We start from the raw sequence: 17,401 nt of genomic DNA, 5'->3' as shown, positions 1-17,401 counted from the left end.
GTAACATGAAAGATCATCGAGCTCAAATTAACTTCATGGATTAACTTTTTTTTATAGAGAAGTGTTTTAGCCATGAGCTTCCCCCCCCCCCCCCCCAATAAACTGAGTGGTGGCAATTCAGTATCGCACATAGTGTCTATTCATTCAATGCACAACCAAAGAGTCATCCAGCGTGAATTAAATGAAACAAATTTTATTGACAAAATTGTTTCTTACAAAATTAATGGATGTGTTTGTGACTTGCATGATGTTGCTTAATAGTATGCACATTTTTATTCTTTCACAGATATAATGTGTGGGTTCTGTTACAAAGAACTAGCAAACTCAAAATTTTAATATTGAAAAGTAAAGTCGAAAGCCCAATGATATTTATGTTGGTACAACATCTAGCAATTAAGGTATAGAATTCAAGACTCCTTTTTTTTATGGTGAACCTAAAAAAGGGAGTTTTTGTATAATCAGGGGGAACCCTAGCACCATATTAGAATGCATTGGAAATACTTAGTGCAGTTATATCCGAGTTTAGCTCCCTATGTTTTTAATTTTTTCCATGCACAAAATCTAGAAATAGATTTTTATTTTTATTTTTTTTTTAGAAAAATTTACTTTCTGTACCTAGGGATTAAGTTCAAGTCTATATTTACCCCAAAGATCTATATTTTAATCAAGAACTTTACCACATATCAGCGACATGCATGCCATACCAGGTTACCTTTACTTCAATATCATTGAAATTATGTAAAGAACCACCAAAATTTAAATTTTTGATTTAAATCAATGATTTAAAAAAATCGTGATTTAAATCAATGATTTAAAAAAATCGTGATTTAAATCAATGTACCCTGTTATTCAATAACTAATTTCTTTGAATTATTTTACTCATTGTTTAATGTCTTTTTGGCAATGGCTAATATTTAATTTGACTTTTTTCTTGATTAATTCCAGAATGAAACTAAAAAAATTAAATTAACATTTTTTTTGATTAAACTGATGAAATTTCTGACACTTGACTGAATTTTTTGTTTTTCCTGAGTCATGTGTTCACGACAATATCAAATATAAGCACAACACGCTAATACAATGAGGTACCAATTTATGTTGTGCAGATGCATTAGTTTCATGTTTGTGCTGCCATGTCTTTTCTTGTTGTATCAGTATCATGTCGTAGGTCAGCCTACTCTCTGCAGAGAGGCTTTTTCATACGCGAGACCAGCTTGCATTTGTGTCTTGGAGCTGGAAAACCACTAAACGAACTTCAGCCAACCACCACTATGCCATCAACAGGGTTTGAACTTGGATTCTCAGGATGAGAGTCCAGCACAATGCCCACACAACTACATAGCAGCTAGGTAGTAAAGCTATTAGAAATTCTTAAAACTCTGTTTATTCTCTTAAACACTGTTTATATACTGACTACTAACTAACCACTCTTGCACCTCATTTATATCCCTCTACAGCAGGGGGTTCTGTCACCCTTGTCCGTCTTTAACAACCTTTTTGTAACAGGCAAAGAAAGTTGTTTTTTTTTAAATATTCTTTGTTAAACAACTCTGCGGAGCTTGCAGGTATCACTGAACAGGGGAAAGAGGCACCCACGGGTGGAAAACAAATTCAAGAACCACTGCTCTGTGGTATTTCTAACAGATAGCTTCACAACATATTCCAACATGTACCTAACGTAAAGTTTCTTTGGAATGCTTGTTATGTGTTGCTTGTAAAGTAATGTCTTCCAAATTCTGAAGAAGCAGACAAATTGGCTGGTTTTTGGTTGTCTCATTCATCAATCTTTTTAATGTTGTAAGCCTGAGATCGTTCTCTGTGGGGAGATTTTTTCAAATGGAAGATCCGAGCTGACATTCGTGCCTCAAAGTTGGGAAATTGCAGAAAACAAACTTCAGCCAACTACCACTATGCCATCAGGTTCGAATTGCCAACGTGTGCTATTTCACTACATAATGGTAGTTGTATGGGATTAGCTCCATGTGACGTCACTCATATAGTTTTTCCTCTTAAATTTTGGGGGTGAGGGGAATAATTATTGTTCATCATGACCACAACATGATCTATTTCTTGTGAATCAATATAAATATATTCGCTATGGTGAGAGCTGGGAGCCTTAACACCAACCCCCCCCCCCCCCCGGTTTTGCAACGTTTACAATTCGTGGACTGCCTTTATTACTTTATTATAGAATTTTAGCCTGATTATTAGATAGGTGATTAGCTACTAACAGTTTCTCCCATTAATATCACTGGGTTTGATCCCTAACCATTCATAATAGTTTGTTTTGAAGGTCAAAGTTGTCCTGACAAAGGATATTAACAAATATGGTACAGCAACCTATTACAATATCTAGCCATTAGGGTTGCCACAGATATTTCTCATCTGTGTATCCTGATATCCTGTTCTGTTATCAGCATATTATCAACATGACAATTAAAAAGTTGGTGACTTTTTGTTGAAAAATTACTGTATTTTTTTGGGTCGGGTTCCGTTAATGCGTAAGCATGGGAGATTTGCTTCCAGAATTTTGGTAACCGATTAAGCAGGGCCAACTCTTAATAATGAGTTTATAGCAGTGGTTCTCAACCGGTGGCGACTTGAGAAAAATAAAATAAATCGGTAAATTTGATAAATAGAAAAAAAAGACCTACAGGGTTCCATCATAAGGAATTTTACACGAAGAAAGGGCTCCTCGAGTCAAACCGGGCTCCACTGTAGAAACTATATATTGAAAAGGGCTCCGCAAGTCAAAAAAAAGTTGGGAACCACTGGTCTAATTTTCTATTAATGTGTCCTTGTTCTCATGTGTGATGTGCTGCAATTTTATTTTTGCCTTGAAATGAACCATGTTTTCAACTTAAAAATCATTTGTGAGTTAGAGACTTTTTTCTACGTTACAAAAAGTTGTGGTGTGTTAAAAAAAAATTTTTTCCCCGCAGATCAACAGAAAACAGAAGATTCAGAAAAACATCGCAAGGGAACGTTCGTCAAAAGGAAGTATCGTAAAAACACTCCTCCAGAAGCACAAATCTGCCAAAACAAGCCTGTGAAATTCTATGAGACGTTACCAATATTCACAAAACTCCAACTCGACCAACTTGAACTGTATGATAGACTGTTCCAATATTCTCTCCACCCAAGACAACTGGAAGATAACGGCTTCCCTCTGGAATGTCCAGACAGCCCAGGCAAAGTAGTGTTTGGCGGTTTGTACAGATACGCATGTGATCTTCAAAACCCCAACCAGCGTCTTTGCAGCAGGTGCTCACAGAAGTTTACAGTATCCGATGACGGCCTGTATGAAGCTGACACCGATTGCTGTTACCACAGCGGCAAGAGGTTGTCCATGAATGGTGTGTCGGGTGCTGGCGCTTACTCGTGCTGTGGAAGCTACGAAAGTTTTGGTTGTACAACGGGCAAGTGCCACGTCAGTGGGCAGATAGCTCTCACCAACACCACCTTCGTTAAGACGAGAGAGAAAAGACAAGGTAACAGTCATTCTGACAAGATATATGCGTTGGACTGTGAAATGTGTTATACCGTCCAGGGACTCGAGGTCACAAGAATCAGTGTTGTAGGAACGGATGGTCTTACGGTCTATGATTCGTACGTGTTGCCAGAGAACCCAGTCATAGATTACAACACAGCGTACAGTGGCATCACCGCGAATGATCTAAAAGATGTGAAGACCACCCTCGCAGATGTACAAGTGTTTCTTCTCAAACTGCTTAATGCCAGGACAATTCTCATTGGTCACGGCCTGGAAAATGATCTCAGGGCCCTTCATCTCATTCATAATACCATCGTGGATACATCAGTCGTGTTCCCTCATACATATGGACTACCGTACAAGAGGTCATTAAAGACGCTCGCAGCCAGCTATTTAAAACAGAGCATTCAGCATGGTAAGTGCGGCCACGACAGCGTCGAGGACGCACGAGCTTGCATGGAACTCATGTTGTGGAAAATAGAATTGGACAGTCACATGCAGCCGCCGCCCATTCAGCACAACAGCAACATCATACCATTTAACATTTCGCCGATGCCGCAACAGTGGGCCATGAGTGCCTTCACGAGTCCCAATTTCACTCCGTGCCATTTCAATTACTTCGTCCCTCCCGTGGGGTCGCCTTGCGCGCTATGCTGAGCGCGTGTAATCGATGGCTCATCTCTTTGTATATATTTTTTTTATGTAATTTTTTGTACAGTCTTCTTTTTCACCATTGTCAGCATTAGATGAAATCGCACATTTCTTTTTTTTTTATTATTATTTTCAAGACAAATTGTGCTGCAAGATTTTCAGCACTGCAAAATCAGTTACTTGTATAGATGACGATTTTAATAAATTTTCTTTTTATTATTTCCATTGTAACTTCTTTCAAGTTTATGGATCTTTTTAATTATATCATGGTTTTTTCCTATTGCTTTAACCTTGCATGAGCTAGAAAATGTTTCTTTCAGAACTGTCTGGCCACTGTGTGCTGTGGGTTCCGCACTGCTATTTACTGCAGGGCTTGACAAAATTGCAGGAAAAAAAATCTTGGCGGTAGAACAATTTTTGAGGAGCCAAAAATGTTTTTACCCGAGAAAAGAAAAATCCAAAAAAAATGTTTTTGACCTTTTTTTTTTCAGGACATGGTGACCCAAACAATGGGAAATATCGTACGCTGGAGGGGAATTATGATTTTCCCTAATTCGAGCCGTAGAAGGAGCATGCAACGGTGAAGGGCATCATGGGTCCCGAGCCAAGTGTTTTTCCTGAAGCCCCCAGGTGGGTCCATGCGTTAAGACGGCACTGCAACGGTATATGAACAGGGAGCTTCGAGGTTAAAAAGTCGCATTCCTCCTTCAGCCTTGTCATGAACGTCGGTACCTAGTGGCGTGCGATACCGTTTTCGGATATGCAATTCTCAATCCTGTTGTTGTTCTCTACTTTCCCTTAATGTTTGTACCTCTGTCGATGGAACACCCTGGATGGTGACGTGGTTTGTCAACAGGTTGAGCAGACCATATTAAGCTGCAAGTTTGATAGACACGAAATGATGTATGGAGGAAGAATCGGGAGCGGATTCGGTATCGATTGTTCCTTTCAAGAACCGAATAATATGGGGAAAATTCAGGGGTGGGAACTCTGCGCCAAAACTAATATCTTGCGCCATCCTGCTCCAATAGCGTATTTTCGCATTTTTCTGCGCCAAATAGCGAATTTCGCTTCAGTATGCCCGGAATTTCGGAAAGGACGCCAAAAAAATTTTTGTTCCTGCTAGCCACGAAAGAGCGTGTTTTATTCCACTATACTTAAACTATCGACCCCTGATCGGGCTTTCCATCGCGAAACCCCGATATTGTCCGTGATCGTTTAACTGAAGATGGTTTGCAATGCCTTTCAGCTTTAAAGTGCAAATTCGAGTGTTTCCGTTAAAAAAAAAAAGTCACTGGAAGCAGCAGAAATTAGTCTGAGACGCGTAAAATATGGATACACCATTCCTCCTGGCACATCGCCCTAGATCCACGAATGTTAAAAATTGTATAGGTATCCTTGAATCCCTTTTTTCTCATTGAGTTTTATCACTTTGCACGCCCACCCCCGCGTGTACGCCAATGATAGTGTTAGAGTGAGGAAAAATTCAGACGCGGTCAATACATTGATATTCTTGAAAATCCATGTGTTGTCTAAACCATGTTTTTTTTTTTGTTGCAAGGCATGCTTCTGGGGCGGGGGACCCCTCATATTCAAATGCATTCCCGCATACATCATGTCCAGCATGGAAGGGCGGGGTAGGTTGCATGTCTATATTTAGTCGAACTGGAATGTTTGTTTTCTTCAGTAATATTTAACTGAAAGTACAAAAACAATATTTAGATTCTTTGAAAGTAAGAATCGGATGTGTTGAAACAATGCTTTTCCTACAGGAAAGATTAATATCGTTCGGTATCATTTCCACCTATTGATAAAATTATGCTGTTAAGGAAAACAGTGTCAATGCAGTGATGGTAACCTCGTCAAGCAAAATTTCCCTTTTTACTAAATTTTTCCCACACATTTGGGAAATTGTACTGCCATCTATCGGTGGAAATATGCAGGCAAGTATTTTACACTAGAAAAGCATTGTTTTGCATTCATATATTTTTTCGATAATTCTTTTGTTTGAACTCTCAATTTCCCACGAGTTACAACCACTGAAATTCAAATTTGTATGGTGCTGCCATCTATGAGTAGATATCGAAGCCTGAGACATCTGTAGTTCTATTTATAATACGGAGATGGCGACACAGTAAGTTAGTAAAAGTTTGGTTCATTTCTGCCTGTTATTCCTTCGTCATCCTACGTTTCGGAAAATTCGCCTTTTTGTCCTAAGGGCTTCCGTAATTTTAAATATTTTGGAGGATTTTTTTTCTCATCTATTGGGGAAATTGGGATAAAGTGGCTGCATGAATAGGCGTCCTCCTTTCTTAGTTTGCCAACCTGATAAGCCTTAAAGTCCTACACGCTTCCTCAGACCGGACCCCAAAGTTAGGCTATTTAGAATCTTTCACCACCTCTCTCATGTCAAACAGTGCTATGCAGATTTATTCTGTAGCCCCCTGCTCTCTGATATCAAGTAGATGCACTAATCACCTCTTATTTTTAAGAACAAGTGGTTGTCCGATGTCAAATATGACGTTAAAATAGTCATTTTCTCTGACACGTCAGTGAAAACAAAGTCATTCAATGACCAGGAACAATAAACAAGAAATAACGTGATACTTGATGAAATATCAGGTTGTTTTTTCGTGAAGTTCATTGGTCATGAACATCACGAAATGACATGATATTGAATGGCGCAAATGATTTTGCATCATAAAAATCATGAATCTCTTTCAAACTGGAAAATTCTGTTCTGGATTGAAATATCAAGTTATCCAAAATGTTTGTTAATGAACCTTGAGTGTTTCGAAATCGTTTCCCTAGGCCTATTCGTTACTGATTGGCCCAAGACAAATGAAAGTAATAGTTTTATTGCAATTATGTTTGTATGGAGATGTAAAAATTTTCAATGCGCAATTGTTCAGATGAAATTTATGTATACAGTAGAGCATCGATTATCCGAAACAATTGGATAACTAATTTTTCGGATCTACCATTCACGGAAAAAAAATTGTACCAGCGTCATAGGAGCAATATTAAACACAAAACTATATACATTTTGCATCACACGTCTTCCAAATAACTGGCTAGACTAGTTTTACATAGCCATTAAAGCAGGCCTAAAGTTGAGGAAAAGAAATCCAAAATGAGTCCTGAGACTCTTTTTTTTTTTTTAATGTTAAATCTCACAAATCTTTTAAAGACAGCAAATTGCACAGCATCACATTCTTCTTGTTGTTCTAACCACTTTATCGATGTCTCAAGACAGTGAATTGGCTAACTAGAACACTTTCAGTTAACCGAGGTTTTGGTTCATGGGTATTCGGATAACTGATGCTCTACTGTATAAATTATAATTGAATTCATATGTTTGAGTCAACGATTTAAAAAAAAATGCAGTGGATTCTTTGACATGCGCATTAACATAAAAAAATGAATTTTAAAATCTTTTACAAATTATAAATAACGCAAATAATTCTTCAAGGATAAAGAAAACGGGAAAATAACTGCCGTCAGCTGAGCTCAATAGGAGATTACTTAACAGAAATTAACATCTGATAATGTCAAATATGTGGCTACTTTTCCCTACTTAGAATCTTTCATAATCTATCCCAAACTATGTCTGGGTGTTAATGCAAGTGGGGATTACAAAGTGGAGTAGGAAAGAGTGGTCAAGAAAATTGACTAAAATGGGAGAAGGGAGATACAATTGTGTAGCCCACAGGTGGCAAAACCATAAATCTGCTGCTGACAGTAATTTCAAATAAATCAACCCGGACTTATCTTTGAAAAGTATAATGGCTAGCATAAGGAAGACAGGTACAGAACGATTCATTTCAGTTCACATCATTCCTATATTGAATCAAAGCTTCCCAACAGGAAGTGTTTTGGATTACAAGCACATTCGCAGAATGAATCAGGCTTGCATACTGAGGTTTTAGTGTATATTATTTTCATAAATATTAATTCTGCACATCACAATCTGTGAAAAAACATGAAGTTTATTTACAAACAGCAAGAAAAATAATGATCAGAAACAAAGGTCTTAGCGTTTCAATTCTCCATGGGCTCAGTGCTCTCTACATCACTGGTAGAAGGTGGAGGTGGCAGCACTTTTGAAACAATATCAAGGATCTCTTGCATTTGCTCTTCAGTCAGCCTCTCTTCGCCATCTTCTATCAACTGAAAAAAAACCGAGTCTCAGCATAACACACAAAATATGATTACATGAAACGTGGCAATCACGTGAATTGCATAAATTTGTTACAATGCATCCGCCACTCGGTTTTACGAACCAGTAAGGACTTGAAAAATCAATTCGTAAAATTTAAAGTTCGTAAATAGGGAAGACTCAACAGAATAGTATATTATTGGGGATCAGAAGATTGGTTCCTAAAATTGAGCGTCAACTGTATGCCTGCTGAAGCAAATTTAGCACTGTGAAATAACTATCCACAACCCCTTGCATCTGAAACTCTGTTAGCTAACTTGGATTTTCTGTGTTAATTTTTTCTCTCAGCAATGAGGAAATTATCGTTGAAGTCCAAAATTTTCCTAAAAGCAATACATAACGTTATTAATAATGACAAAAAGGATTTTTCGATAAATTTCTTGGCTGGAGCAGCAAGAAATAATGTTGCAATAAACTTGCAAAGCAATGGATGCACAAAACTGTCTACATGTCTGTTACAATTACACATTCCGGTAATATACAAATTTTGAAACACTCAAAATCACTGGCAATGATTAGGTCTTATTTTCATGGGAAAAGAGAATTTCCTACTTGAGCGAAACTTTCTTCATCACTGAAGAAACTGATGTTGATTAACAGAGAAGTCTGGACAAATTAAGGTAGGCCAATGGGGGTTCTACTGTAGTGATACTAAAAAATAATACATAGTATGATTCATTGCAATGATTATCGTAAATGTTAAAAAAGAATATCCTTGATATTAAACAGTGCTATCACTTAATCATATAATTTCTTCGTTATAAATATTTTACTTACCAGTTGAATTTCGACTAATGTTGTTGGCCTGAGGTTGATGAGCTGCAACTTTTCAGGCCTGAAAGTATACAAATAATAATAGGAAAAGCCTATTCTCTTGAGCTTGGTGTAAACAGTGATGTCGATTAGTTATAAAGACTTAAACCATTTTAAACAGCTATATAAACAAAAATAAAATTCAAACACTAAATTCAACCTTACACATTGCGTTTCAAGGAATTTTCATCAGTAATCTTCAACAAATTTAAAAACAGTTTACGGAAATATCGCCCTTGGCATGTTTTCTCACTAGTAAATTTCACCAGACCAAGTGAGTGACCATGAGTCACCACTTGGTCACTCATACAGTCATTCACTGTACCATACAGTCAGGGCAGATGAAATTTCCAGAGACAAAATGTACCTAGGGCATAATTTTCCGGATACTTTTAAAAACCAGCTTGTTTCATTTTCACATTTTGATTCTCCTGCAGATGTTGATTTTGAAGACAAATGATAGATGTTGTGATACTGATTATCAAGTTCGGATAGATTACTGTGTTAAACATAATCGGGGTTATAACGACCATATATATATTAAACGATATTTATCAATACAATTGGTGGAGGTACAAATTCAAACAAAACTTACTTTGTGAGCTGATATGGCATCATCGCCTTCAGAAATGACTGAATGGCTTCAGGACTCTGGGTTGCACAGGGTGTTTGCTCCAGATACTCCATGGTCTTTAACAGAATAGAATTTTTTTAAGTGAATTAACGATTCAAGGTTAAAATGACAAAAAAGAATCATTCACGATTTTTTAACCTACAATCGACGAATCACTACAAATAGAAAATTACAATTCAATAAAGAGCTCTCACACGTGACCTTTGATATGTTGAAGTGCTTCCAGAAACTGACATCACTTCAACTTATAGTTAATTTGATTTATAGGACAATGTATTACACCGGATATTAAAATTGTTTCAAAAATCGGGGTTGTACACAAGCTGAGAGTTCATAGTTCATACAGTAGTACCTCCCAAATCCAGTTAGCCATAATCCAGACGCTTCAGCTGAATTTTTTTTCCTCTACCGAAATTCTGTTTCAGCATTATTGACATTGGCCATTGTATTTCTTTTCTTACCACTTACTGGTGGTATCCTCAGCAATTTTCAGGATTCTGAGAAACAACAATGGCAACTGTATGCCTCAATGAATGCGATTAGTCAAAAAGGTCAGCTTTGATCAAAATAATTTTCTTCTTTCATTCCATTTCTCTGTGCTGTATAGTTTCCTTTAGTTTTTTACAACTTGTCCAGGCTCTATTATTTTCTAATGAGACTATCTACGTGAATTATGAAATGTTTCGGCAGGTGGCTGATGCAAAGATAAATTTAGGAATGAAATTGCAACTGTGGCCTTGTTGGGAATCAAACCCATGCCCTCTCACTTGCCAGGTAAGTGCATTAGACCACAAAGCCAACAAATCCTTTTTACTTAGAGCTCGTGTGTGCTGAACAGGGCCATACATAGTCAGCCAGACCTGGTCCCCATCTGGTGGTAGCGTCAGAAATTGTGAGCTTTGGCCTTAGTTAGGTCTAGCTGTTTATGTACGGCCCCAATCAGAGCTCTAAGGAAAATGGATTCGTTCATTTTGTGATCCAGTGTGCTCCCCCCAGCAAGTGAGAGGACGTGTGTTCAATTATAAGCAAGGCAGTTTGAGTTTTCTGTGCTGGATTTACCCCTTCGTATCAACCAGCTGTAGTAATAGTGATAACCTTCATAGTAATAGTGGAGTGTAACATCATCTTCGGGTCTGAGAGATTTTAAAAATACCAAAAATAAGTGATGTGGAAGGTGCAAGCTAAAATCGAAAATATGACACGTTATGTGTATACGAGGAAGTTGAACTTTTAGAAAAGCTAGAATATGGAACACCAGAAAACTGAATCAAATTTCCAATTTGTAAAATGTACCATTCATGATCTTCAGAGACAAAATATGTATACATATTTCAGTTTTTTTTCTGTATACGAGCAATGACTAAAAGAAATGTTTGAAGGATGCTTTTTTATGGATGAGTAGTAATGGTATGTGTGTGTATATATTTCTTTATTTTTTTCTATGAGGAAAATATGAATCAAAGTGCTCAAAGAGGTACATTACTATACTACTCAAAATATGGAAACTTGGGGAAATAAACGAAAGTGGATGGAATCCATAATTCGGAAACACCTAGGTCCCGAGGAGTCCAGATTTGAGAGAGGTCCTACTTTATTTTAATTTATATATCACACTAGCTATAATACCCGGCGTTGCCCGGGTTTTCTTCAATGAGGCTTTTTTGGATCACGTGATATCTCCCTTTCTTTGAGGGACATGCAAACCGTGTCTAAGTTCACCAATATGGCGACTTCCTGCGATACTCATGAAATAAACAAATCTAGATTTAAAGAAACGTAAAAATAAATATATATTTTTTCTTTTTTTAAAGGATGCTAGGTATTTCGATTGCCCCCATTGAACTTCAAGTTATCCATCTCTGCCTGTTTCTGCTTCAAAAAATGCTTAATTAAAGCTGTGGAATTCCCATTTCACAGCTGTTTGTCCTGTATATACGGGACTCAAGCATGTACACAGGAGAAGGAAGGGTACATTGCATTGTTTTTTCCTAAATTATTGGGGCCTCTGCTTCCTTAAAAAATTTATTGCAGAGGGCCTCAGCCACTAAGTTCCGGCGTCTATGAATGAAAGTACAGCAGTTAGCTATGGAAAGTGTTTAATATGCATATTAAATAAAAAACATCATTCAACATAGGGGGAATTAAAAAAGATGTGTACGTATATATCTGTTACTGCTAAAGCTCAAAGTTGGCCAGCTTGCAAAGATCTGGCCAATATCCCAATTTCTGGCTTTTGCTGGGCTTTGGCCGGCCCCTATGTGTCAATCCCTATATATGGATCACTGAGATATCGATATTCAGATTCCTTTGATTGCTATGGTTGCCATAATTAACCATATTAATTATGGTAAAAATGGGGGTAGTTATTGAAAATATATATATATATATTCCAGCGCGGTGATGACCCCGAATCATAGGCATCAATATATAGGGATTGATATATAAGGTCTACTACTACTAAACCAGACATGCACCTCTTCCATATTCCTCTGCGGAACTTCTAACGAATTGGTACATGTTGGAATGAGTGTGTACGTATAGTGAACTTTCCATGAGGTTTCTTTCTGTGTAATGCTTGCTATGTGTAGTGCAATCAATTTTTTTTTAAATATGAGTTATTTCTCAACTCATAGTGAGTGAAGTGTAATGAATGAATAATGACACCATTGTAGGCCTGTTGCTCTCTGCGGTGGGACTTTTTAACAGGGAGATCGGCTCGAATTTGCGCCATGAAGTTGGGAACCGCAGAAAACCAACTTCAGCTGACCACTGCGGTGATGGTGGGATTTGAACCCGGATCCTCACGATGCGAGCCCATCACTATGACCACTCGCCACCACAGTGGCGATATATAAGTCTGGCAAAAGTGCCGATTTTGGACATTCGCCTGCCCAGTTGGCCCAACACACATACACTTCAGGCTTTAGCAGTAACATACACTGTATTAATCTTAAGCGTTATGAGCCATGCAGCATATTCATGCTTACTCAAAACAAAACAACGATCAATGCTTAAATCGATTGCTTAAAAATGTTTTTTAATCAAGCTTATAGTTTTTTTTAGTTGTCCGTTATAAGCAAAGTTCGTTATAGTGAGGTTCTGCTGTACTTCAGTTTGTTATCTGAAATACATCTAGATAATCATAGAGGAAAAATTACCTCGTACACAATTGTGTTCAGATTCTGCAGACCTTTTTCATCGGAAGTATGTTTCTTCCTCTGACTCAGCCTTTGAAGAAAACTTTGCGATCCAGTTTTATCTTGTTTCAGGTCAGTCAGTAACTTGAATACCTGTAGCATTTGTAATTATCCATGATTAGCGCATGGGGAGAAAAAAGCCTAAGAAACTTCAGCTAATAATAGTTCTTACATACAGTTTGTAATGTAAAGGAGTTAATGGTTTGTGATATTTCAAAAAGTTTGACGAAACATCAGATTTCAGGACTTCTGCTGGCTCTGTCAAGGTCAGAATAACACACACTACACGTATCTTGGAAAATATGTGCATTATATAATTTTTGTTTATCTAAATAAATAGTTTTTTTCTGTATAATCATTGTGTATTGAAGCCAGCAGTCTCATTAACACACCATCTCAACTACTATCGTTTGGTACTGCAGTATCGAAGCAAAGAGGGTAAATTGTCAAATCATGCAATTTTCTATGTCACCACTATGGTATAGTGCATATCTTCCCAAACTTTTTGTTCCACGCCCCCTTCTTCAGAACTATTTTTCTCTCATTGCCTCCCCCCGACTCAAGTGCACCCATAGGATCTTATGTAATACTCGTGGCTTCTATTGCTCCCCCGAACAATTCCATCTCCCACTTTGGGAAACAATGATACAGTGCAAAGGTGTGCAATACTTAGCAGAGTGTGGGGCCACTTCATTGATGTGGAAACATGTTGTCAGTAGCGTGATTAATCATTAAGTGATCTGGAAAGGTGCCAATGGTTACTTAAGCTGTCTTTAAATGTGTCGGGGAGGGGGGGGGGTGATTAAGTGATATGAAGCTGTGCTGCAGTTCACTCAAGTGATACGTAAATGTGTCGCAGGACACTAAGCGGTGTGTACATGTGGTGCAGGACACTAAATGATCTGTAAATGTGTGGCAGTTTTTTTTAGTGATCTGGAACTGTGCTACACCACAGGTCACTTAAGTGATCTGTAAATCACGACTCAGTCAAGTGATCTATATATATATATATGCATTGCCGTACGCGAAGGGGGGTTTGGGGTTCTAACACCGCCCCCCAAGCTGAGACATTTTGCAGGAAACCCCCCCCCCGAGAAAATTCTACATACACCTATGTATATATGTCAGCCGTTGTGATCTTCAGATGTGCTGCAGTCACGGCCGTCTTAAGAGCATCATGGGCCCCGGGCCAAGTGGTTTTTCTGGGGCCCTACCAGGTAAATTCTAGAAAATTTCAACCAGATCTCATTTTTGTGAGGCCCCTCTTCTCTTGAGGTGCCTGGGTGGGCTCCATGCATAAAGACGACACTGGCTGCAGTTCAACTTAAGTGTTCTAGAACTATGCTGCAGGTTACTCAAATGATCTGTAAATATGTTATGCATCTTTTTAGTGATTAGGAAATGTGCCAATTAGTTTTTGCAAAATTCAACCGGCGGGCCATAGATTAAAAGTGTATGACATTCTGTTTCTTCTCCTTTTTTCACTTACGACAATTTTGCAAACTATATCAAACTTTACTGAATGCAGTTGCATGCACATTAGGCGGTGGCGGCTCTGTGAAACATTGAAAAAAAATGTATATATCAGTGAGTCAATGCCATCAAGTTAATGAAGAATGAACTAGGTTAGAGTATCAGAATTCTACTTACCTCATAATTCGATAGCAATGCAGCATGATCATTTAATCTGTGAAAAACAATACAAAACAGTGTAAATGTTCACCAATTTGAAAGTAACTTATATGCAACAGGAATTTTATTTATTTTTTAAATAAATAAAAACGTTATTTTGATCAAATACAAAGGAAAATATTTTAAATCCGACCAACTTTTTAAACAAAATAAATTTCAATTTTTTTATTTAAGAAAAGGAAAACAATATGCTTTTGACATACAAATGATGACAGAAATGACAATAACAATATAAAGTAGACTCTTGCTAATCCAGCGCATATCAAACCAGGCGGATGTGGCAGATTATCAAAAACGACGGATTACTGGAAGGTGGTTGAAATAGCTAAACCTCCGGCAGACGCAAATGATCTAATGGGCACAGCCTTCACATTTTCTGTTCCCTCTACTTTCCTAGATGGCACTGGCACTATTAGAATAGCTGTCACTCGTTCCGTCAGGTTTCAATACGTAGCAGGGAGTTCACCTAAAGCATAGTCTCCCAAACTTTTTGTTCCATCTCCCCCTTCATCAGAAATTTTTTCCTCTCATCGCCCCCCCCCCCAACTGAAGTAAACCCATAGGATCCTATGTTAAATCAGTAGGTTCTATCGCCCCCTTGGACCCTTCCATCGCCCACGAGGAGGCGATATTGCCCACTTTGGGAAACACTGACCTAAAACCTTACCAAACTTGGGTGGCCACCAAAGTGATCAGCTAGGCTTATTACAGCCCATTGCACAACATTCTGAAATTCATGTAGGTCTACTTTAACCCTCTAATATGCAAGTTGGGTCTATGATACCCATGCACATGTATTTCTCTTGTTTACTGACAGGTGACAGGAAAAATTTTCTTGAGGTTCTCACTAATTTTCTTCCGTCAGGTGCATTCGATATGGCAGGCACAGTGCTGTCATTTTATCACCTTCCCCCGCCGCATTAAAATTTGTTCGACTGGTTTTCTGTCAAAACCATGTATTTGACAATGCATGGTGTTTTACAGAAAATTTTGTTTTTTTCTTCCATTGACCCCCCCCCCCCCCGTTCAATAATGACGTTCATCATTTGGCAGTTGTATGAATGAACTTAATATTAATAAGGTGTTTATCATGTTTTTTGAATACATGCTCATCAAGCACATCGTGCCCAAACTTACATTACCTCGACAATTGTGCTTGACAGAAGATTAAATAACATAAACTTCTGCAAATACACATGCAGTGCCATTTTATCCTTTTCTATGTTCAAAGAAAACCAGCTTAAAAACGTCCAATTACTGGATGGGCCGGACCAGCGTATGCCCAAATCAACACAGCCCTCTTCTATGATGATTCCTCCAATCATCATCTTCAGAATTTTTTTCCTCATTACATCCCGAACACCAAGCTAACCCATAGGATTCTATGTTATACCTGTAGCTCCTACTGCCCCCCCCCCCCCCAATGGAACATTTCATTGCTTTGGGAAGGGTGATATTGCAACTTTGGGGGAAACACTGATCTAAAACAACCTCTATTAATCACAGGTTCCTTGAAGCTGTTTTTTCAGAGGTTTCATTGTATTTCTTCAACTGGTATATGTCTAGGATCCAATTTCTGCATAGGTAACTGGAGCATTTGCCCAGAGTCCTGTAATTTTAGATACCTCAAAACTGGAACAACACTGACATTTAACCAACCGGTTCCAGTCATGGAGAGGGCGCGCTAACTCCTGCTTTGCTCCTTCTTATCAAAATCGGATCCTGTCAAAATATAATTTAAATGACAGTCACGTAGAGTTTATCTTTTCTTTCTAGACTCATGAACTCCACATAGGGACCCTTGGCAATGATCTAGACTCGGAATTGCCCTCAAATATTTTCCTTCTTCACATTGTGAATTATGTATATAAAATTGATATAAGGGACCTACGGCTCCTAGATCGGGATCTTTAGACAATAAGCCAGATTTTTCACATGCCTCAGTGAATTTATAGTAAAAAAAACAAGAAGCCTGGGTGTCTCCAGTTATCCTGGGCTCCGGGCTAGAGCCCTGTCAGCCCCCCCCCCCACACTGAGTCTTGGCCCTTGGTCTCACAAAATATTTGGGCCACAAACGTCACATTCATTTAAATATAAAAAACACTTACACTTCCATTTTGAATAAAACGGAAAGACAGCCGCAATATTTGTAAACAAAAACTTTAATTATAGGACAAATCTGTATACTGGTCTCTCCGTCATAAAACTAAAAAAAATCATTGAAAAAAAAAAAATCTTTCTCCATAAAATATTGATTCAATTACTGAACAAACTAAGATTCACGAACAATTTAAAATCGTTTCTAGTTATTCAACGATTTTTTAATGGATTTCAAACCTTCTAGGTTCATTTTAGTAAGCTGACCATATTTCTTCTATAGTAAAATGAGACTCCAGGTTTTTCAATAAATTGCCAATTTTCACTAAAAATAATGATAAAGGTGTGTTAAGTTGCCGATTGTGACAAAAATGATCAAAAAATTCCCAATGTGTGGTAAATTTGGTGACTGCGAATCGCAGCGAATTAAAATGCAATTCATGGAAAAGAAAAAAAAAAGGGGGAGAATGGAATGACTAGAGTGACCATACGCCCCGTATTTCCCGAGACAGTCCCGGTATTTTCTGTTTTTTCGGTTGTCCCGACTTTTTGGCAAAAGTGTCCCGGTTGTTCCCGTATTTTGAAATAAGCCTACTTGAATTTTT

At 37.9% G+C, this 17,401-nt stretch overlaps 2 protein-coding genes across 2 annotated transcripts in view; one reads left to right on the top strand and one right to left on the bottom strand.

The window, feature by feature from the left end:
• The window catches only part of LOC149069277 (exonuclease GOR-like), a 94,805-nt gene extending 90,442 nt beyond the window's left edge, over positions 1–4,363 (top strand). The window contains exon 4 of the mRNA XM_089250629.1: positions 2,943–4,363. Coding sequence (XP_089106755.1) covers positions 2,943–4,150 — 1,208 coding nt within the window. The 3' untranslated portion in view covers positions 4,151–4,363. The remainder of the gene's footprint in view (positions 1–2,942) is intronic.
• Positions 4,364–8,113: 3,750 nt separating this feature from the next.
• Positions 8,114–16,889, bottom strand: Polr3I (RNA polymerase III subunit I). The gene is made up of 6 exons (XM_089250760.1): positions 16,808–16,889; positions 14,658–14,694; positions 12,969–13,100; positions 9,772–9,866; positions 9,141–9,198; positions 8,114–8,314 (listed from the first exon to the last, which is right to left on the bottom strand). Exons 1-6 carry the CDS (start codon positions 16,813–16,815, stop codon positions 8,186–8,188), a joined length of 459 nt encoding a protein of 152 aa, XP_089106886.1. The 5' UTR covers positions 16,816–16,889; the 3' UTR covers positions 8,114–8,185.
• Positions 16,890–17,401: the final 512 nt, after the last annotated feature.

The sequence above is a fragment of the Pholcus phalangioides genome, unplaced genomic scaffold (genome assembly GCF_987345545.1).
Source record: "Pholcus phalangioides strain wild (caught in Gottingen) unplaced genomic scaffold, Ppha-v1.0 ptg000024l_1, whole genome shotgun sequence".
NCBI lineage: Eukaryota > Metazoa > Arthropoda > Arachnida > Araneae > Pholcidae > Pholcus > Pholcus phalangioides.
This window is presented reverse-complemented; position numbering and strand designations above follow the sequence as displayed.